At 42.8% G+C, this 23000-nt stretch overlaps 1 protein-coding gene across 1 annotated transcript in view; it reads right to left on the reverse strand.

The window, feature by feature from the left end:
- Positions 1 to 23000, reverse strand: part of GREB1L (GREB1 like retinoic acid receptor coactivator) — a 229354-nt gene that overhangs the window by 58412 nt on the left and 147942 nt on the right. The window contains exons 10-14 of the mRNA XM_084849730.1: positions 21167 to 21289; positions 19182 to 19319; positions 14389 to 14574; positions 4670 to 4996; positions 971 to 1099 (exon numbers count right to left, since the gene is read on the reverse strand). Coding sequence (XP_084705856.1) covers positions 971 to 1099; positions 4670 to 4996; positions 14389 to 14574; positions 19182 to 19319; positions 21167 to 21289 — 903 coding nt within the window. The remainder of the gene's footprint in view (positions 1 to 970; positions 1100 to 4669; positions 4997 to 14388; positions 14575 to 19181; positions 19320 to 21166; positions 21290 to 23000) is intronic.

Raw genomic sequence — 23000 nt, forward strand, 5'->3', positions numbered from 1 at the left:
CAGTAACAACAGCCTCCACTGTGCCTTCCTAGTCAATGGCTGCTAAAGCAGTCTAGGCCCATTTAACTGGATAAGTGTTACTCACTGAAGGTGGAGCGAGCTACCCACTGGAGCCAGCCACTGCAGCTCTATTTACGGTTCAGTCTGAGTTTGCAGGTCACTGAAGCAACATTTGAGCCTGCTTGTATGACTCTCCCATCTGAGCTTCACACAGGGCTCTCCAAGGTGCTCCCTGCTTTGCTTGGACTTTGCCTTATCAGAACCTGAACTTGGTCTTGCTTCCCTTGCCAGAACTCAAACTTGTGTTTAGCAGCCCCCCCCCCCCCCTTCAAGCTAGAACCCCACCTGCCTGAGATGGTCACCTGGGACAGAACAGCCTCATTCTGGAGAGAAGTGAAAACATTTTTATTCTTCCAGTTATTTGGGATTTATCTGGAAGTATGTTTTTACTGTTTTATTTTCAGTTGGTTTACTAAATCATTCTACGATGCTATACGTTATTTTTATAATTGTTTTAAACCCCTCTTGGGAACATCTGTGTTAAAATGAGGCATTATAATGTGGTCAACACCCCTGTCATATCATAGATATTCCACGACCTAGAAAGAACCCGTGATTAATGTACAGTGAAACAGGAGGGGGAGCCCTCTCTACACAAACAAGCATTGGGAAGAAACTGGTGGATGCCTTTAAGTAGAGGAGAGGGAATTCATTCCCTCCTTGCTCCTGCTTATTTCTGACTTCACATGTCTATTCCTTCACTAAACATGGAGCTTCCCTGAGCCAATGTTATGATGTCTCAAAACTGATTTGATTTTTTTTTAAGTGGCTGGCAGTGGGTCTCAAGATACCATGCAAGTAGCTCTGTATTTAGTCAGGAAACAACTAACTTAGGCAAAACAGTAATGTGTGAAAATGGTCAGATTTATAACTCGGCGAGCCATAACAGGAGAATCTTCAATCCACTCACCTAAAGATGTGTGTTTGAAATGTGATGCCAGAAAACTAACTTTTCCTGTAATGAGCTCGTAACTGATCTCCTTTAAAAACTCACTGGTAGTAAGCATGCTCTCTGCCAATGCTCTAGACTGATATTGACCTAGAGAATAGAAAGGACAGAGAAGAATCACCGGACGCTGTTCAATATAAGGACCCTGGCTTCATGCATTTCAGCCCATCTTCTTAACGACCACCAGAAAGGTCAAGTGAAGTGTGTTTTGCATGCATAATTTTAAACTAATTCCTTAGAGTACATGTGCATTTATTGGCATACAAATATAAGCAGTTTATAAGGCACTTGAATATTGTAGAATCCCCTATTGCACAACCCTTGATGACTGGAAATCATTTTGTAGCCCTATGATAGCTTAGCCTCATCTAATGAAGACTCCTGTCTATCTGAACTTCTATTTATCCAAGCATTTTGAAAGTCCCTAGACATAAAGTTATATGAAGTTATATACTCTTTTACTATGCAGTAGATAGAAGTGTTGTTTTTAATTACTATTCACCAAATCTATTGGTAGTTCATGTTCTGAAACAGAAAAATATTGGACTAGTCAGAGATATTTATTGCTGCGCAAATTGTGTTCTCGGTCCCAAAACTACTCTCAGCTGCTCCTGATTTCCCCACCCCCATGCTTTCTTGCACTTTTCCCCACCCTGGAAATAATAGTTTGGAATGTATAATGTACTTTCCCAACACTGCTGGGATATGTATGTGCTAGAATTAAGTCTAACACATACAGGAACAAAGTCCATTTACATATAATCCAAAAGTGTGTGCGTGTTTTAATTTCCCACATCTGTAACACAAACCTAGCAATGGTTGAAATTAGTTATCTTCTGCTTTCTATCCTGTATTAACAGAAGCCACATGTGTACACAAATAGTGCGAAAGAGGTTCAAAGGTTCTTTTATGTCATATGAAAGGCTGCATGTATGTAAATGACTGCACTGTACGATCCAAAAAATAACAGCACAACATCTTAACACAAATTAACTATTGTGTGAACAGGTCCTACCCCTCCACCTAGATTAGAAGGAAAAACAGGAGAGTGCATTTTCGCATTAATTTAGCATATCCTTTGCCTGCTATAGCCCAAGGTCAGGCTGGCCTATGAGTGGTCCTCTGGTTAAAAGACGTCATGCAGAGGAAGAACTTGCTCAGAAGGGGTAGAGAACTCAAGTGAACATAACACAATAACTGTATCTAGAGTGACAATGTCAAAGTTGTCTGCATCAAATTTATTTTGATCAAATTAATGCATCAAATTAATCTCTCTTAAACAGGAACTTCTCTTAAGCAGAGAACATATGGTAGATATTGTGCCCTGAATTCAGTATTATGTAAGGAAATAAATACAACAATAACATTCATTTATATCAGGGCTGAGCTGAAACCCTACAACCAATTTTGGTTATGTTTTCATCTAGGTTTAAACACACACACACACACACACACACACACAAAATAAAAACTTCTGGGTTTCATCAGTTTCTCAACACATCTCTCAAAATGTTTCATTTTTAAATTATTGCTCACATTAGCCTGGTTTGCAAAATCAAAATAAGCCAGAGCATGGCTTCTTGAAGGGGGAAATAACCCCCCAATAACCCATTGGCTGTTGTAGGGCTATTGGAGGGTTGTTTCCCCCTCCAACAAGCCATGCCATCAGGGTTTGGATGACACAACAATCCACACCCGGATGGTGATTGTGGAAATCATGCCCAGCACACACTGCGATTTGAATAAGCCACGGTGGCTTATTTTGATTGTACGAACTAGCCCATTCAGTTAGGCAATCTCTAAGCAAGCTGTCAGGGGCAGGCCTTAAAAAAGGTGCCCAACTATAGAACCGTTAAAGGCCATCTTCAGTTACCCAGTCCCAGAAGAGGAAACAGCAGTTTAAATGCTGAGAGAGGCCTTTCTGGGCCTTGCAAAGCCTTTCTGGGCCTTGCTTGGTGACGGTATGCTTCCCTTCTACCTGAGGCTAGGCAGCTTCTATGGACATGCCTTTTTAGGGCAGCCTTCCCCAACCTGATCCCCTCCAAGTGTGTTGGACTACATCTCTCCCATCATCCCCAGCCAGCATGGTGGCTGTGCTAGCTGGGGATATTGGGAGTTGTAGTCCTGCATATCTGGAGAGCACCATGTTGGGGAAGGCTGGTTTACAGACTCCAAGGCTGTGGTAGGGGAGGGTGTGGCAGGGTGGTGGTGGATGCATAGCTTATCTATTCTTTCAGTCAAAAATGTTTTACCTTGTCAAAAGTTTGACTGTCAATTTGAAAAATAAAAAGTTAAAAAATGTGGCTCAGTTCTATAATATACATATGTTCAAAACTAGAGTTTCCCAAACTTTTTATGCTTTTCATCCTGGGAAGGGGGGACTGGCATTAAAAAAGAGGAGGCACACTTCACTCTGAGGGCATTTCTACATGAGGTTTTTATTGTGCATTTGTGATTGGTCACTTACATTTTTTTGCAGGTCCTTTACATGATGTCATCAACCTCCGGGATCCAGCCTGTACTTTCTGGCCATTATAGTGGCATTATTCTCAACGGGGAAAACCCAGTAAGAGATCTTATCCGACTTTAAAGCACAATAAATTTCTGGTGAATTTCTGGAATCCTGCTATATCACAGTGCCATCTAGTGGCTGTATAATGAAACATATAGAACTTGCAGAGAAAGAAAATCCCCAGGGAAAGAAACATGCGTAAAGGAGGTGATCTTAATCCCGTAAGGACTCTGGAAGCAGAAGCCCCAGTAAGGGTGCATGATTTTAGCCTCGTGTGGAGAAGCTCTGACACTCAACAGATATAATTTAGGGCTGAGCCTAAAATTCTCGCATGGGAACTTTCAGCTTGAATTTGCAAACAGGGTTGAAAAGAAGAGCCTAAATCTGAGGGGTGATTTGGTGAAGGAAAGAGAATTTGGCTGGGACGTTTGGAGGTGCAATGGGTGGCTACCAGGAAAAAAGCCTTCTCTGCATTAGCCCCAATCTGTGGAATGCCCTTTCCCTGGAAATCCACCTGGTGTATTTATTGTATACATTTAGACATCAGGTTAAGACCTTCCTTTTGAAGCAGGCATTTTATATTTAAGCTGCTGCTTTATTAATTTTACTGCTAGCTCCTCAATGTTTTCAATGGTTTTAAATCTTTTTAAATGTTTAATATTGTGCATTTGTTTTGTTAGTGTTTTTTTTGGTTTTATGACTGTAAACCACCCAGAGGGCATTTGCCAGTTGGGCAGTATACAAATCTAATTAAAAAATTAAATATTGGCTACTTCTCTGATAGCAGAGTGGATGGTTGTGCGTAAAGCAATCTATATCCAAATAAATTAATAAGAAAACTCCCTGATTCATAATGGAAACAAATGTCACTCAAGATCACTGAGAGTTTACAAAGAAACAGAAGTATTCTAATTCCAAAATTTAAAAGGATAGATAACAGGAACAAGAGGGATATTGAAATGTAGGTGTTTGATACGCCATGCAATGCAGTTACATGTACATCCAATGCCAATATTATGACCACGTTTTAGCTTTTCAAGAGACTACTGAGTCAGACACCTGTGCCTTGTTTCACCAATGAAAGCAGGGTCAATACAAAGCATCAACTTACCTACACTGAGTTTCTAATATCGAGAAAAGGTACCCACCTAAAACGACTACACAGAACTCGTTTCCTCTGATCTTCGACGTGCAGATTGTAACAACGTAATCTGGCAGCCTTTGCTGGCGCTTCATTTCACTCACAGATCGCAGTGTTTCTGAAATGCCTTCAGCCAGGGAATTCTGGGTAACCACCACATGCACCATGTCCTGGGAGACACTGGCAATTAACCTGGCAAGCCATGGGAGTTGAGCTGGCGACAAGGAGATGCACTGAGCACTCATTTGTAAGGACTGCTCTCTTAGAGTAAACTCCTGCATAGCTTTCAGCATGATCTGTTCAAATTCTTCCCTGAGAGGTATCTTATCAGGACCTGCAATTTTTGTTAAATAAAGCATCAAAATATATAATCAAAAGCCTGATTCATTCTACTACCAGGTAAGAGTGCTGTCAAAGATAGTCAAACTACAGCACTCAACATTTGCTACAACAAGCCTCTCCAGTTAAAACATACACACACACATCATGATATGTGTGTGTGTGCGCACATGCATGAATGCATCAGCCACAGTAAAGAAAATATAAGAAACAAGAATTGGCTGGCAGAGATTATTACCTTAGGCACAGGAAAGATTGATGTGGGGGGAATCATAACTCATGGCTTGGCTGACTTGTGAGAGTTGCACCTGGAGCTATTTTCTCTGCCTACACCTTTCTGTAGCATACTTCTGCCCTGCAAGTGCCACATCAGTGTTTGGATTGCATGGGTTAGTAATGATTAAGTACAGGACTGCTTGGCGGATGGGTGGAACAGAAGGCCCATCTCCAGTTTCAACAATTATATGATAATGTGCTTCTAGAAGCCCAAGAGGCAAAGGGAAGGAAATCAAAGGGGAAATTGGCAGTTGTTCCATTGGCCTAAAGCAAAGAAATGGGACATGGGAGTGCCCACAATGTCTTATGTTACACTCATGGGGATGGAGGAGGTGGCATTGCTATACTTCTATCATTCCATTTGATAGTCACACAAATGTGGAAGGGCAGACACGAGAGGGAAACATGCACTTGCCCTAGCAAGTTTGCATCTCTGTTGGAAGGCTTGTTTAATGTTTGAGAAATATTACATATTTTTGCAGCCTTTCCCAGCCTTCCCTTCCTCCAGATGTGTTGGACTACAAACCCCATGATCCCCAGCCAGTGTGGCCAACTCTGGCCCCAAGTTGCACTTTTGAGACAAGTAAAAAGCATGATTCTTACCACTACTTTTCTATTGCCTTTTCTGTCTTTCCAAATGGTGGTATTGCAGTATGTAATTGTCAGGAGTGCCCTAGCTGCCTCTTGCAGTCCCCTCCAACAGCCAACTCAGGACACAGACGACGAGGATTCTTTCCAAGGCTTTATTCCTTTATTACTTTATGACTCTTACAGATACTAATCACTAGAGACTAAGCAAGGAATTGCATTGGGGATAGACAGCAGAGTAGCCTAAGCTGCAGGTAAGGCAGTTGGTCCCTGTTTGAAGGAGAATCACGGGAACACTCTGAACTTATGGGCTATGGAGAGATCCTCCCTCTTTCCCTTGGGTCCTTGGGACGCGACCGTTGCTTGTGCGCCAAATGAGCGCTACACCTCCTTTCTGTGCCCTCCATCTGTCGCCACTCCCTGCGTCTGCACCGAGCATCCAGCAAGCCCCCCCTCCAGCGCTCTCTCACTGCCAGGGTCACTATCTATCCCAGGAATGCTGGCAGGAGGAATCTCTGCCAGCTGCTGTGCTTGTGAGAGATGAGCGCGCTCCTCTCCCACGGATTGCTGTTCTTCCTCAGAATCAGAACTGCTCTGGGGCTCTATGGGCTCAGTTTCCACCCTGACAGTAATAGACTTATGTAAAATTACAGTTAGCACTGGATGAATCGAACAGTGTCATTCACTCTCAGGGATGACTCATTTTGGCAATTATCTATTGCTGTTCCCAGAACATCACAGCAAGCATTTATTCTCCACAAACGAATTGGCTTACTCTCTACAAACTAATTGACTAGAAGCAGGGGCGTCGCTAGGTTCTTAAAAGATCTGGGGCACAGGCCCATAACAAAAATTTGCGCACGCGCGCGCACACACACACATATATATATAGCCAAATCTAATCTAATCTATGTATGTGTGTGTATGTGGGGTGTGCATGTGGTGTACTTACGTGTGTGCACAAATTACATACATGAGAAGTATGCACTGACCCTCCCCCCACCCCACTTCAACTCAGACCCCGATTCAGCATTTTGGAAAACATCCCGCTTCTGCTCAGGCCAGTTTGTAGACAGTCCACTTCAGCTCAGCACCAAACCTGAGTGAAGGCTTGGAAAAATGAGTCTTTATGCTTCCTGTTGACTACCATGGGAAATTAGAAAAAAAGTAACTTTTTTCTCTTGGTCAGAACTGGATAGTAATTTCAGGAATAGTAGCCCCCTAGAAGGGGATTACACCTGCCCAATATCAGAGAAAATAGGTGCGGGGTTCATATTTTGATTTTCTTTTAAAGGGAACTGCCAATAACATTGTTATTCCTTGGACGAACTGGATAAAAATTTCAGGATTTATTGCCCCATCTGAGGAGGTGATGCCTACCAAATTTCAGAATGATAGCCACAAGGGGTTTTGTGCAAGGGTGGCCTTGACATTTTGAGGTCTAAAAAGAGGACATATTTCTCTCTGTATGTTCTTTGTGGACGACTGTTCTGAAAATTACAGACAGCCTAGAGGTATCTCTAAGTAAGAAATCAGCAAAGTTTCAGAAGGATAGGTGCAGCAGTTCATGTGGAAGGGGAGTTCTCCAATTTGGAGAAGGGAGTGATTTGCTTTCCCTTCCATTCACTCCCTCCCCAATAGTTTTTGGGTAGATTTGTACAAAAATGCACAAGTCATTAGAGGTATCCCCCAGGCAAGAAACCTGCAAAGTTTCTGAAGGATATACATGCCTGCAAATTTAGAATTACTGGAATTTATTTACATTTCACCAATGTTAGTGGCAGGGGAACTTGGGTGGGAAGGTGCTATTGCACTCATGTCCTGCTTGTGGGTTGGCCACTGTGTGAATAGAATGCTGGACTAGATGGACCTTGGTCTGATGCAGCATGGCTTTTCTTATGTTCTTAAATAGAGAGTGCCTCTGAGCATAAGCAGAATGCTTTTCTTTCACCACTGAGCACTTACATTCTCCCCCTATAAATTCTATTCCCCTCCATGCAACCATCCCTCCTCATCCTACCATCCTCCAGCAACTCTTCATAAAAACAGATGTTTTGTTTTGTGTAACTCTCCTCTACCTCTTCCTTGTTATGCACAAGCTCTCATTGTATCTTCCTCCCCATAACTTCATTTGTGCCAATACTTCACCAGGACTCAGCAATGAGTCTGTTTTCAAAACTCAATGAGTCTGTTTTCAAACCTAGGGCTAAGCTATGGAGAAACTCTGAGCATGTATTAAGTGCCTTTCCCTCACCACTGAAGCTAGAGTTCATGCAAAACCACCACCACCACCCACAAATGACAAAACATGCATAGGACTGAGCTGAAAGGGTAGTCAATTCATTAGCCGGAACTGGGTAGGCATTAAGCCTGCAGTACCATGCTCACAACTCAGGACTTATTTTTGAGTAAACATGACAGAACACCAATGTGCAAACCTCCCTGCAAAAGTAACTTGTGCTGGAAATCTATGCACGCTTTCTTGAGAGTAAGCCTCATTAAACATAATGGGGCTTCTGAGTAGGCATACATATGATTTCACAAATGAGCAGTATTTATCTCCCCTCCACTTAAAAAACAAACCAAAAACTCCTATTTTTATTAAAGCTTTCTGTTCATAGGAACATAGGAAGCTGCCTTATGCTGAGTCAGACCCTGGGTCCATCGAGCCCAGTATTGTTGACACTGACTGGCAGCAGCGGCTCTCCAGGGTTTTCAGGCAGGATTCTTTCCTAGCCCTACCTGGAGATGCTGGAGATTGAACCTGGGACCTTCTGCATACCAAGTGTGTGCTCTACCACTGAGCTACAGCCCTACCTATTGTTGGCTAATGGCAACTGACAAACAAAACAGCCCCAGATTTGTTTCTCTGCAACCATGTGAACCCACTTTTCTCAAAGGCTTGACTGAAGAGAAGGACAAAAACCAACCCCCTTGTCTGTTTGTATAAAGTCAAACACAGTTCAGAACTTCTCTTGCCCATGGAAGAGAATTCTCTTTAAGAATTCCCCAAGATATGCTCTGGGTGGAATAAAGAAGAGAAAGAAAGAATAGGATAGGATAGGTGAGGGAAGAAGAAAAGAATGATGATTGGAAATGTGGAGGGGGGGGGGTTGTAGAGAGAATTCCTTAAGCCAGGTGGCTCCTTTCAGAAAGGTAGTACTTCAGAGGAATTTAGGAGGCTGTGGAGGGTTTGTAAGGATTTCACATACTTACATTAACTTTATGAGGTGAAGTGGCTGAGGGCTTTTTCTAGCTTAAAAAAAAACAAACCCTCTAGAACCTATTTAAAAGCCTCAGCAGTTCCTCGATCATGACACCACATAGTCCTAACCCTCCTTTTGGAATAATTCGAGTCCTACAGCTTTTTAGGAAAAATTAAAGTGGAAGGGGAGAAAGAAGTTTGTGGAGGCTGATTGGATTCTTTGCTGTACTGAAGCTACTAAACTTCTGCAGAAGCCAAAGATTCCAGTTTGGAGCAGTGAAATCAGATGCTATTTGAAATACCAGTATTTCACATGGAACTCTTTCTTCCCTTCCATCTCCCTCTTCAAAATTTAATTGCAAGCAAGTTCCCAACAGTGGGCATGTAAGAGCAGAAAAGTACAGGGAGAGAGGGTTTTTTTGCACCTCAAAACAACAACAACCCTACACCAGAGATTAGGGATAGTGACCCTACACCAGGGATTAGGGATATATAAAAGAATTATAGCTCTTTGCTTGGACAGATTTTCTTGAAAAAAGCAAATTTTACCTGTGACTAGCACAAAAGCCACTGGGCCTAAGTGCCTGAAATTTTGCAGGTTCAATCAGCTCCATGGGAGCTACCAGATCTTCAAATTTTATGTATTTTATCATTCAAATCAAAAAAGTTATGGCCATTTCTATTTTCCAATGCAAGTCAACAGGAAAACGTAAAAAAATGACAATTAGGACAGCTTAAAAGATCCGGGGCACAGCTCAAAAAAGATCCGGGGCCTGTGCCCAGGTGAGCCTTTTCCTAACAATGCCCTTGACTACAAGAAAGATCAGCACTCGCAAGAACCTTAAGGGGCTTGCTGGAGCATGAATGGCTGCCCCTTGCTTCTCACAGGGCTTTGATGGGCTGACCAAACTAATGATGGATAATTTGAACAACTCCACATGCTTCTAGACACTATGGGGTGATAGAGAATGTCCTGTGGCTTGATCAGTTCCTATTTCCTGCTCCCTCCTCTTTCTTCCTCCTTCTCCTTTGCAGCTAGCACCATGTGGTCTCTCCAGAGAGGAAGCAAGCAACCATACCTTTGCTCATGCTCACACATTCAGCTTTAGGGGGTGTTTGTAGTTAAACCTTGTTAGATAACCTTCTCTGACAATGTATATAAAAACACAAATAATGTAAGTTGATTTGAACTTCTTTTAAATTGGCTCTAGCCTGTGTTGATTGCCTCCAATACTAAATGCTGTGTTGCCAAGTTTTCTCTGTATAAAGCAGCTCTGCTGTAAGTTACACCAAACATTCCAACAACTAAGAGGCTGCTTGCTTCTCACGTTTTGAGAAATTAGAGCTCAAGATTAAACTTTATCCCACTGACATGGGATATGACTTAGAACTGCTCAACATGTTTCGATCATGTCCTGCTCTGAAGGAAGCATCTTTCCTACCAGGGCTATAAAAATCTGACTAGAACAAACTATTATTTTAACCAGTGTATGAAAGAGTCCGCTTTTCCTCATACAATTCCATCCAAAGTTGCAGCAAGGGATAATATTAAGCCTCGCATAGGAAATAGTTGATAGTCTGCCAGGGAATCCATTATCACATCTGCAAAGAAGAGTTTGCACTACACATTGATAACAGCTTTGAAGACTGGCATGAGAAACAGAAGATACCTAAAGAGAGCCAAGGATGACACTTGCTCTCAGATTTTGGAGGACACCCACTGAGCTGGCAATGCACCTGGCTTAACATCCACTGACAGTGGGAGCAGCCTACAGACCTGCCCACTGTTGATCTGCCAACAGAAGCACCAAAAGGGAAAGTACATGTTATGCATGTAACAAACCCCTGACCCGGGGGGGGGGGTGTTTTAACTGAAAAGAAGCTTCAGGAGACTGCAATTCTGAGCCAAGAAACAAAGGGCAGTATCCAATTGTGGCCTTCTGTACGTGGCCAGCCCCACCGTAACACAGCACTTTACACGATGCAATATAGCACTTCCAGGGGCAAGCCTCCAAATGACTGGAATCACTTGTTTCTGGAAGGCCCAAATTGGATATTGCCCCCTGCTTTTGTAAATATACCACTGGAACACTACAGCAGGAAATGTAGTTGAGGGTGGGAATTTAAGCAGAAAAATGCCCAAGCATGAGCCGAACATGTGCAGACACGCCCCCACTCCCCGGTGAGGCTTTCATTTAAAAAAAAAATCAAGCAGACCTGTCTAGCTTCGCCATACCGTGGCTTTTATTCAAATTGCCCCCTCCCCAAGTCTGCTTTTTAAGAAGAAAGAAAAAGGGAGGGAGGGAGGGAGGATGGATTTCCAAACATGGAACTCCCACAAAACATATAGTTTGGACCTCTATCATTTCTGTATGTTTTTAACTACCCCTATGACTTTTATGGGCATTTCTACATGAGGCTTTTATCCCGTACCTTTACAGAGACTTCTGCTTTTGGATTCTTTGTGGGATTAAGATTGACTCCTTTACATGTGCTTTTTTCCCAGAGGTTTTCTTTCTCTGCCTTTCTATATGTTTCATTATACAACCACTAGATGGCAGTGTGATATGGTAGAATTGCGCAATTACATGACACTCTCACTCCGCCATTTCTAAAAAATAATGAGACTTTCCTCAACAGGAAAAAAACACAATAATGGTTGCAAAGCACAGGAGAGGCCCTGGAGGATGACAACGTCATGTAAAGGACCTGCAAACTATGGGTGAGCAATAATTAGCGCATAATAAAAGCCTTGTGTAGAAAGGCTCTGTGACAGAGTTCCTCCCCACCCTTCAAGATCTGTTGTTGGGGTGCCCCCCCCGAAGAGCTGGATGAAGCCTTTTCTGTGACAGTACTGACACCATGGAACTCGCTTTGAAAGGTCATCCACTAGGCTTCATCTTTTAATTCTGTCTGCCACAAGAGCTTTTCAGTGTTGATGCATCTTTCGAATGGGATTTCTTTTGCTATGTTTTGCTTTCATCGTGATTCATGATATTTTGCTTGCTTTTATTCTTATGGGCTGCAGCTTTTACAATTTTATGTATATGCCTATCTTATATATTGCTTTGAGTATAAAGTTAGAGAAACATTGCTCTGTGGTGTGTGTGTGTGTGTATGTAAAATGGCAACACAGAGATAAGCTAAAAAATAAAACATTTAAATCATTTTTAAATTGTTGTTTTTCAACATAGTGAAATAGTTGTTTTTCACTTCAGCCTTAGAAGTGTGTTTTATATATTTGGTATGCATTTTCTAACACTTTAGTGCAGTTAGTTTTAAGTTCACTTTTGTGGGGGGGATCACTTTTGTTCCATCGCAATGTTTGACAATGCCTCTTTGGTTTTAAACCTTTCTCCGAAATGTAAGACTCCCCAAGGGTCACAGTAAAACCTTGGGAGAACAGGCAGAACATGTTAGGATTTGCTGAAAATCAAATTGTGATCCTGCAGCGCACTCTTGCAAGGAAGGACAGATGGAACTGTAGCAAGTATAAAACACTTGTTTGACAACTGTGTTAAACTAGCTTTGCCCCATCTTTGGAATTTTATGTGGAAAGTGTAAACATGCCAATCAAAATTACTTTCATCAGGAACATTAAGGGTGCAATCCTATGGAGATAGTCATCAGCCTCCAAACTCGGAGGATGACAACTATGCAATGCAGGGCAGCCAGAGCATGGAGGAGATCCTTGCCTCCATGCTCCAGCCGCCCTGCATTTCTCACTAGACAGGAAATTTCACCTGCCTAGCCAGGGAGCTTCGGGGGGAGGGGCACACAATGCCTAGGAAGATACATAATGCAGCTTCTGTGGTCCTGTCCCCTCCCCTAGGTCCGCCCCCTTTTCCCCATCTTTCTGAGCACAGAGATGTAGCCAGCATGGAGAGAACTGCACTGGCTATGAAGGGCCAGAGGAGGGGCGGGGAGCATGGTTTCTGGGCTCAGAAGTCAGAGCCCTGGTGCTGACCTCAGAACCCAGAAACTGAAAAATCCTATATCCCCCAGATGCTGTCTAGGGGACATAGGATTGCTCCTTCCATTGCTTTAATGTGGAGCACTAAATTACTCTTCAAAGGGAGAACTTCATAAAATACCATTGCATCTCTAGTGGACTGAAATGGTCCTAGGATAGATTCTTTCTGAAAGATTTTGGTTAGTTTATGTTCCTGGGTAAAGGAAACCTGTAGGTGAAGGTGTTTTGTGTGCATGTGGTCATGAAGCATTGATGTGAGCTGCTGGTTTCACAAGATAGTTCAAGGGCACTTCAAATCTGTAACATTAGCCATTAATACCTTTACAAATACAGGTTAGCCATAATAGGGAGGGTGTCTGTAATCACTAAGGAATGCTGGTGCATTTCCAATGATGACTCAGACAACTTTGCAACTAGTAAGCAATCTGTTATATTCTTACCTTACGAAGTCTCCAAACTTCACCCAGGTAAGCATCTGCACTGAGACAGGAGACGTGTGTGCTTGAGTGAGTCCTGCCTGTCTTCCTATAATACCCTCCCCTCAGTAAAAAAAAAATCCTCGGACTACAAATGACAGAGGAATGATAACAGCATTGGAACTCCTGTCTTGTACAAGTAGAAAGAGGATTCCTAATCCTCACACTCTGAATCAGCCTTCCCCAAATCGGTGCCCTCCAGATGTCTTGGACTACAACTCCTATCATCCCCAAATATCATGGCCATACAGCATTCTTCAACCTGGCACCTTCCAGGTGTGTTGGACTACATCCATCATTCCTAGCCAGCATGGTCATGCAATCTTCTCCAACATGGTGTCCTCCAGATGTGTTGGACTACAAATCCCACCACCCCAGATAGCATGGCAATTGGTCAGGTTGGCTGGGGATGGTGTGAGTTGTAGTACAACATATTGTATAGTGGGTTGGGGGAAGGCTGCATTTGTGTGCCTACATTTATGTAGCTGATGTCATTTTCATGTCAATAGTTATATACTGTTCCTAAAACAATGGTAATACGCTACAGCTATAAGCCTTTCTGACTGAAAAGGGGTCGCTGTGACTGAAGGTTTGACACTAAGGAAATGTCAGATATGAATTTCAGGATAAAAGTGTGTTTTCCCCCCAAAGGTGAATTACTTTCAAAAGGAGGCAAAGTTACCAACATCTTCTAAATCCAGCATTCTTAAATTTATTCTCTCAAACAGAAAGCATTACTGAGGGAACTATTGATTTCTTACATGCAAAATCAAATAACAAAAGGCATATCACCAGCAAAAACAGTGATTTGTAGGAAATGGTATTTATATATTAAAAAATAAATATATTTTATTTTTGTAATGCCTTACCTAGCCGGACAAGATACTGTATTGTTAAAATAATCATGTTTTCCACACTTAGTAATTGACTCCCAGTCAATCCAAAAAGATCCAAATCCTTGCTTTCCAGCTGCGGAATCTTGTAGCAATTCACCAGCATGGGACTTACTACAATGTCTCCAACATTCCCATAGAAATAGGGTAAAGTGCCATAACCTTAAAAAAGAAAAAGTCAGACTCTACTCAAGCTATTTCAAAACATTTTTGCAATGAACTGAAATCTATTCAAATCAGTATTATTCAAATCAGTAATAAAAGATGGAATAATAGGCCAGCCAATCCCAAGTGGAGATCTAGATGATTTCTAAAGGACATTTACAAGAAGCGGGGTCGGTGGATGACACAGATATGCTCAAAGCTGGGTGAAGTGGAAATATAGTGCAGGAAGGAAAGCACACTTGCATCTACTTCTAAATAATGAGTAGTTTTTCCTGCCCCACCGCTACCACAAACCGATGCATTTGATGTCTTTCCCAAATATGTATCCAATGCTTCCTAAAGTGATGTGGGACCCTAATATGTCATAAGGGAAGAAATATATGTACCTAGCAGGCAAACTTCACATTACACACAATTCATGTGAAGAAACCCCTGACTGCTGTTTGCTTTTTCGATTAAAAACCGCTTTGAGAAGGTGTAATTTTGAAAGAGGAGCAAAAGGGGAAGAGGTGTGTAAGTTTTTCTAAGCTGTCACTTTTTCTGCTCCAAATCATGCACATCCCAATCAGCTTTGCCCTTTGTGAGGTTCCAGGTGCAAGTTTGCAATGCATCTCCAGGTGCAATGCATCTCAAACTGGGGATGGGTGTGTGTGTATTTGATTCGTATTCTAATATGAACCAATCTAATTTGCACTTCGCAAACCAATATGTGAACTAGAATGAAATTATCCTTCCTTTTTCATATTTCTCCGGATTTGGGGATATAGTTCTCCAATCAAACAATTCATACATTAGGGGAAATAGCGTCCAAAAAGCAGGTATTAGGGGAAAGTGCTTGTAAAAAATGTGTTAATCTTAAGGAAAATTGCACACTAAAAAGCATACAAATTTTCATGTGGACTTGAAAAAAAATCAAACTGATGAGGAAATGGGACAGAATGGACTCATGCATGAAAAAATGTGAATGTTATAAAAAGCGAAACCGATCAATCTGTCCATTCCTATCTGAAACCGTGAAAGTAAAAACAGCTTGGAGAAGTCGTCTGGATAAGAAAAACAGCTAGCAAAGAAGGGGTGAAGCATCTTCCCATTCACTGCCCCATCAGCATTCTGCTGCTCAAAATTGTATCCTCTCAAAATTTATTTTCCTTTTAAAGATTAATGTTGGAGCTTACTTACCTGCATTTGTGCATAATGTGTAGTTTGTTTCCAAGTGAAAGAATAGATAGCACCAGATTTTCACAACGCCTGTTTCTTTCTCTGACCTAACTACATGTAGCTCTTCTCTTTTCACTCTTGCATTTCCAGACCCAGGGAGCCTTTATGTACTGCTAACTCAACATGAGGGGAGGCCTCAAACCCAGGAGCCCAAACACAACTGAGGGCGTGTGCCTCATTTAAAGCCCAATGTAACATAGCATCATTGTACTGCTTTGTTGCTTATTCTTTGTTGATATCTTCAGTTTGAAATTCTAGCTCCATAAATACCCCGATTAAAATTATCTCTGCTAATAGCAGAGCTCATTCTGTAAGGTGCGTGGCAGATGTAAGGGCTGGAACTCAGTGGTAAAGCACATGCTTTGCATAGATTCCAAATTTCCCATGGACCTGGCCACATGGAGTGCAGAAGTGGAGTTTCTACCCTTTGCCAGCTTTCAGTTCAGCTTAGTCTTGTTTTCTTTGGGCATAATGTTATGCCCAAGGAAAACAGGACTAAGCTGAGCTGAAAGTAGGGATGGACGAAAGGGACTTACCTTGTCCTGCAGCTTGCTTCGCGGGGGGGGGGGGAAGTGCTTCGCTTCTCCCCCCGAAGTTCAGGCAAGGGGGGGAGGCGCCCCGCCTCGCCCAGCCAAAATTCAGGCCTGGGGGGGAGCTGCCCCATCCCTCGCTGGTGAAATTCAGGCCGGGGAGGAGCGCCCTGTCTCCCTGGCCGCGAAAAAAAAAAGTACAGAAAAAAAACCCCAAACACACACCCGTGATAGGCTACGTGACGATTTACGTAGCCTATCACGGCTAGATTTCCAAAGTCAGCCGTGATAGGCTACGTAAATCGTCACGTAGCCTATCACAGGTGACTTTGAAAAAAAAAAAGCGCGTACGCAAATGGCGGCGCCCCATGGGCGCCGCCATTTGCGTTCCTTATTTGGACAGTGGTAGTCTACGTAAAGATTTACATAGACTACGGCGAAAATAAGGGCAACGCAAATAGCGTTCCCTTATTTTCGCCGTAGTCTACGTAAATCTTTACGTAGACTACCACTGTCCAAATAAGGAACGCAAATGGCGGCGCCCATGGGGCGCCGCCATTTGCATACGCGCTTTTTTTTTTTTCAAAGTCACCCATGATAGGCTACGTGACGATTTACGTAGCCTATCACAGCTGACTTTGGAAATCTAGCCGTGATAGGCTACGTAAATCGTCACGTAGCCTATCACGGGTGTGTGTGTGTGTTTTTTTAACTTTACTTTTTTATTTTGTAATGGCGGCAGTGGCAGCCGGTCAGGAGACCGGCTGCCGCCCCCGACGAAACGCCGCCAAGACCCGCCGCCAAGAGGGACATTCGCCGAAGGTAAGTCCCATCCCGGGGGGGGGGGGGCGGGGGGCCGGCGGAGAATTTCCCCACCAATTTCGGGGGGCCGAATGCGTTGGCACTCGGCCTCCCGAAGATTCGTGGAGAAATTCTCCGCCATCCCTGGCTGAAAGCTGGCAAAGGGTAGAGACTTAGGCTGTGTCTGCATTCAGCTTCCCTTTTTCTGTTGCCTCCTCCAGTCCCAATAAGTTTCTATAGTTTTCTTTGCACTTCTGCACTCCACATGGCCAGGTCCACAGGAAATTACCTGCAAGTAAGTGCCCCAGCCTGATAGGGAGGGCCCTAGCTTGCCATTTGATGTGACAAAGTGAAACTCCCACCAGCAAAATGCAAGCTTCTGGTATGACTATTTTATTCCTAAGGAAAATAGGTAGCTGGGAAGCATTCCATTGCCCTCCACCCATCCCCTGTAGGAATGAAACTGACTAAAAATAGAAGCTGCTGGCCAGGTTCTGCTTGCAACAAAGGAAACGTTCCTGCCATTTAATGGGACAAGCTTGGAGGGACAATGACCCAACAGCGTTTGTTCAGACACATGACCATGAACATTGCAGGGAAGAGGAGTTACATTGAGGACCTTGCTTCCCAGCCAGAAACCCTAGAAGTAGAATCCTAATCAGGAACATCACCTGGAATGTGGTGCAAGGTGCATGCAATAGCTGTTCCCAGGACATACCTGGGAAAACAGCTGCTGCTGACACACTTTAAGATGGTCCCTGATTGATGTCTCAAGTGAGAGACCTGGACATAATTTTGGACAGTGTAATTCACAGGAAGTTTATAGTGACATCAAACCAGGGGGTATTGAACCTCTTTCAGACCAAGGACAGAATTCAATTTTGTTTATTGCTTATTTTATTGTATTTTATTCTTTTAAATATTTGCATTGTATTATATATATTTTAGCTGCATTTTAAAGTGTCATTTTAGTTATCTAAGTGGTTGTAATCTGCCCAGAGAACATTAGCCATAGGGCGGATCAGAAATGTACTGACTAAATAAATAAATACATACATACATACTTTGGAGAAGCTCTCAGGGACCACATTCCAGTGGTAGGCAGGGCCAAAGGCAAAAAGGGCAGCACCAAATTACCAGCATATTTTAGCTTAAAGCTCTTATCACCACTAACTAAGCTTTAAGAGAGACCTTTCAACCTTTTAGAAAGGAAAATGTTGCAGGGAAAAGCACGTGTGGTCATCTGGGGTCCCCAGGAGGGCCAGATTTGGTCTGAGATTCCCCACCCCTGCATTAAACAAATCACACTTCAAGATATTACTTTCTCTCTACAGTGAGAAGATGGGGGAGGGATCACGGCAGCCTGAGAATTTTTCCAGTTGACATGTCTTCCCAATAAGTAACATCAAAAGAGGCCCTTAGCCTAGCTCTTCTCATAAGCTCTTGACGATGTGCTTAGACCATATCCTATAACACGGAATTAAATACTTTGCTTAAAATGCGGTTGTTCAGTTTAATTGTTTAATGTCTGACATTTAGAATGAAAGTTTTGTGGGTTAAGTATCAAAAAGAAGATGATTTGTTTTGGACAGTTCCCAGTTTGATTCTTACATCATCACACAGAAATGCTTTCAAATGCTTAAGATCTCTACACAATTCCAGTGCCAAGGATAAAGTATTTCACAGCCTGTGCAAAAAGCTTATTCCCTTTAGTTCTTCACTGAAAGGCCAGTATGACCTACACAAGACTTCTTTCATGGTAGGCTTGAGCAACAGATTTCTAATGATAAACATTCTGCAGTTTATCATTAATGAAAGGATGTCCCTTTCAGAGTGATCCTCTGTTATGCTCTGACTACTTTTCACCACTCTGGGAATGGTAAACGAGCTTTTCAAGAAAATGGAATGAACCTTGTTTAAACAATCAGCTGACCTTGACCTCATTTGAAACACGTGAGAAATAGACACAAAATTTAGATATCAGAACTTTAATCCAAAAAACAACACTTCAGGCAAATTACTTAGCTGCAGATTTATTTCATATTGTGAGCTTACCTATCAGAATCACTGGTCTGACTCCTGAGTTACTCAGCAGATTTTCAGGAACTATCACAGTCTCCCCTGCAGGGATGGGCTGAGGCTGTAAAATTCCAGTTAACATCGATTGAGGAACTGGGACTGACAAAAGAGGCTCTATAAAAATACAGAGAGAGGGAAAAACTCTAATCACGAAAAGGCTCATACTGTGATTTGTCCCTATGAACAATTTAAGGGGAAAGAAATCCCCTCCCATTCCTGCCAATCATTAAACACAATAAAATTCAAAATACATCCGCATTTCCTTTTGTAGCTACAATGAATTTAAAGAAAGAACCAAATATCCTTCCGAAACTCCACCCCGTAAAATAAATGACCTTTGAAAAAAGAGCTACTCTATTGTTTGCTGCTAAGAGGGGAAGAAATTAAAGAGAAAAGGCTGCATATGCATCTTCCCACAAAGCCCAGTGCTAGGCTATAGGTGTTCATAGAGGTCACCTTTCAGTGCTACCTGTCAGCATAAAGGAAGGATGGGAGCCTATGACCTATGGTATGCAGATTAGATAGCCAAACATGGGCTGCGATCTCAAAGCTCAAGTGAATGTTGGTTTACGTAGTTCTGAAGTCACAAACATAAAATTTAAGCTTTAGACATGAGGAGCCACAGTGATTTTTGCAGTTAAAGGAGGCTCCCAGAAGCCTTAAGAACTGGATATAAATCTTATCTTGCATGTAATTGCAAATCTTCATTCATCATTTGCAATAATCTAGACATAATGCAGGAATAAAATAGGGTTGTGATTTAGTTGAAGTAACAGAAATCTTTTTTGTTTTTATACAGGTTTATATATTACATACGCACGCACACTAGAAAAAGGAGTATGCATATTTTGTTTTAAATTTTTAGTTTCCTCTCATCTGGAATACTGCTGCACTCTTACACCATACTTCAAAGCAATCCCACTGAAATGAGAAAGTGGCTTGAGGCCAAAAGATGCCTTCCCACCTCTCCTACAAAGCACAATTAAAATCCTGTGTGTGCCTATAATACATGCAATTTTACTATCACACCAGTGATGTGCATGCTAACCTTTAACAATGTTTTACTAGAGATACTTTGCTACTGAAATTCACTATCATCACAAAATAGCACCTCAAATGCATGCATTCATATAAACATTCAGATGTGCGCAGAGGCACATACGCACTGGTATTCAGAGCTGCTAAGTTGTGCATGTATTTAGCCAGTGCCACCTTAGAAGAAGAGAAACACCAAGCTTATCCCACCCAGTGACTATGTTTCATACCCAGGGTTTGCTGCTGGGTTAACCGTTGGGTTGTTTAGCCCCTAAACAACCCAGTGCTCCAGGTTCCTACATCATACTCATAACCTACCACCTGGCCAATCATAGGTTGTTGATTAAAAACAGAAGTGAGGAGCACATGGGACGCAGCATGCTCACTTACTACCACTCATGTATGGCAAATCATGGGTGCGTGGCAAAACCCGCGATTTGCCGTTACATGCGAACTGCCCCAGTGACTGCCAATTCCACGTCATGGGAAAAGGGGGCTGCTGACAGACAAACTGATGTTGTGGTTGACGCAGCTAACTTGTCCATCTCAGTAACTGTATTTGTGAACATTTCTGATGACACTTCGACATGGGTTTAAACAAGAATCATGGCGCTACTATAATGACCTGTCCTCTGCAAGTAAACCAGTATGGGAAAGTGGTTAGAATGTCAGACTAAGAACAGGATGACCCAGGTTCAAAGGGCACCACTCAGCCATGAGGCTGATTGGGTGACCTTGGCTCAATCACTACTTCTTAGCCCATCCTACCCCACAGGGTTGTTGTGAGGGTAAAGAGGGGAGAACTATGTACACTGCCTTGAGCTCCTTGGAGATACGGTGGGATACAAATGTAATACATAAATTGTAAGGAAGTTAATGGAGCGACACCAAGTTGTACTGATTGAACAAACAAACATGAATCTTGCCTGCTCTTGGAAGAGGCCGAATAGCAGGAACAGGCACAACTAAACCAGGAGGAGGAGGGACTGGTGACCCAGGAGACCATCCTCGGTGCCGTTTCTTTGGCGGCCCAGTACTGGACATGGATGCTAAGAAGAAATAAATGAACACACAAAAAAGAACAGAAAAATATGAGAGTCTGCCCTAATATGGCACAGTCAACTTTTATTTATTTGTTATTTAAAGAGAAACCAAAACCTAATTCACAACTGCAGTTTGGTGTAAACAGTTTGTCTAATTAGATATGGTGACTTTTTGCACTAGGTAAACTTTTCATTGCTATAGAAGTAAGTGTAGGAGTATTAGAAAATCACTAATATGGCAGTCAAAAAGAAAAAGAGACAGTTTATTCATTGCAGAATGGAAAATGCAGGTCACAAATGCAAAGAATTTTACTCACTTGTAGTAGATTGCACCCAAATCTCAAAGTACATCTAACACATACGATAATATATTGACCTACAGAAGTTGCTGAAGAAAACTCCTACGAGTCCCCTGGACTGCAAGGACGTCAAATCAGTCCATCCTAAAGGAAATCAACCCTGACTGCTCTTTGGAAGGACAGATACTGAAGCTGAAGCTCAAATATTTTGACCACCTAATGCGAAGAGAAAACTCCCTGGAAAAGACCCTGATGCTGGGAAAGATTGAAGGCAAAAGGAGAAGGGGACAGCAGAGGATGAGATGGCTAGATAGTACCACCGATGCAATGAATATGAACTTGAGCACACTCCGGGAGGGAGCGGAGGACAGGAAGGCCTGGCGTGCTATGGTCCATGGGGTCACGAGGAGTCGGACACGACTGAACGACTGAACAACAACAGCAACAACAACAGAAGTTTACAGACATTTGCTCCAAACCAGAATTCCATGTATGCTTTGATGAGCATGGATAATTCCTGCATGCTTTGGGTTGGATGAGAGTTGGTACTTACTAGAGTTCCACTCATGCTGGAGGATGGGTTCAGAGAGGCAATCTTTGTGATTCCTCCTTCTCCCAGCAGCCCCCCCTGCCTCCCCAAAAGCTGATCTGGAGGGCCGGGAAATCTTCTGGAGCAGCATGAGAGGCAACAAGGGAGCTGCAGGAGGAAGGAGAAATTGATGAAAATAGTCTCCCTGCCCCCTTCCTCCAGGATGGAGCCTCCACTGGATTTTGGTGCCTTCTGGATTCTGGTGCAAACTTGTGAACCAGTGTCTGGAGGCTGTTTTGGGGTGGATGAGGGTAAACAATCTGAAACTTAATCCAGGCAAGATAGAATTACTGTGGGTTGGGAAACCAACTACTCTAGATGGAGGTTTACACCTGGTCTTAGATGGGGTTACACTCCCACTAAAAGACCAAGTGCGTAGCCTAGGAATCCTCCTGGACTCTGCACTAACTGGGGAAGCCCAGATGACTGTGGTGTCCAGGAGTGCATTTTACCAGCTTAGGTTGATACACCAGCTGCCGTCCTCTCTGGAGAGGACAGACCATGCCACTAGTGATGTCTAGGCTGGGCTACTGTAATGCATGGTACGCGGGGCAGCCTTTGAAGATGGTCCAGAAACTTCAGCTGGTGTAGAATGTGGCCACCTGAGTGTTGGTGGGGGAAAGGCAATTAGTTTATATGATGCCTATACTGTGCCAGCTGCACTGGTTGCCAGTCCGTTTAAAGTACTGGTTTTTACCTTTAAAGCCTTGAACAGTTCGGGACCAAATTACGTGAAGGACCGCCTTGATCCATATCAGCCCACACTTTAAGATCCGCAAGAGAAGCCCTTCTAATTTGCTCACCTGTGAGAGTAGTTAGGCGGGCGACC

The sequence above is a fragment of the Heloderma suspectum genome, chromosome 4 (genome assembly GCF_057233095.1).
Source record: "Heloderma suspectum isolate Gila_16-S chromosome 4, 16-S_ref, whole genome shotgun sequence".
NCBI lineage: Eukaryota > Metazoa > Chordata > Lepidosauria > Squamata > Helodermatidae > Heloderma > Heloderma suspectum.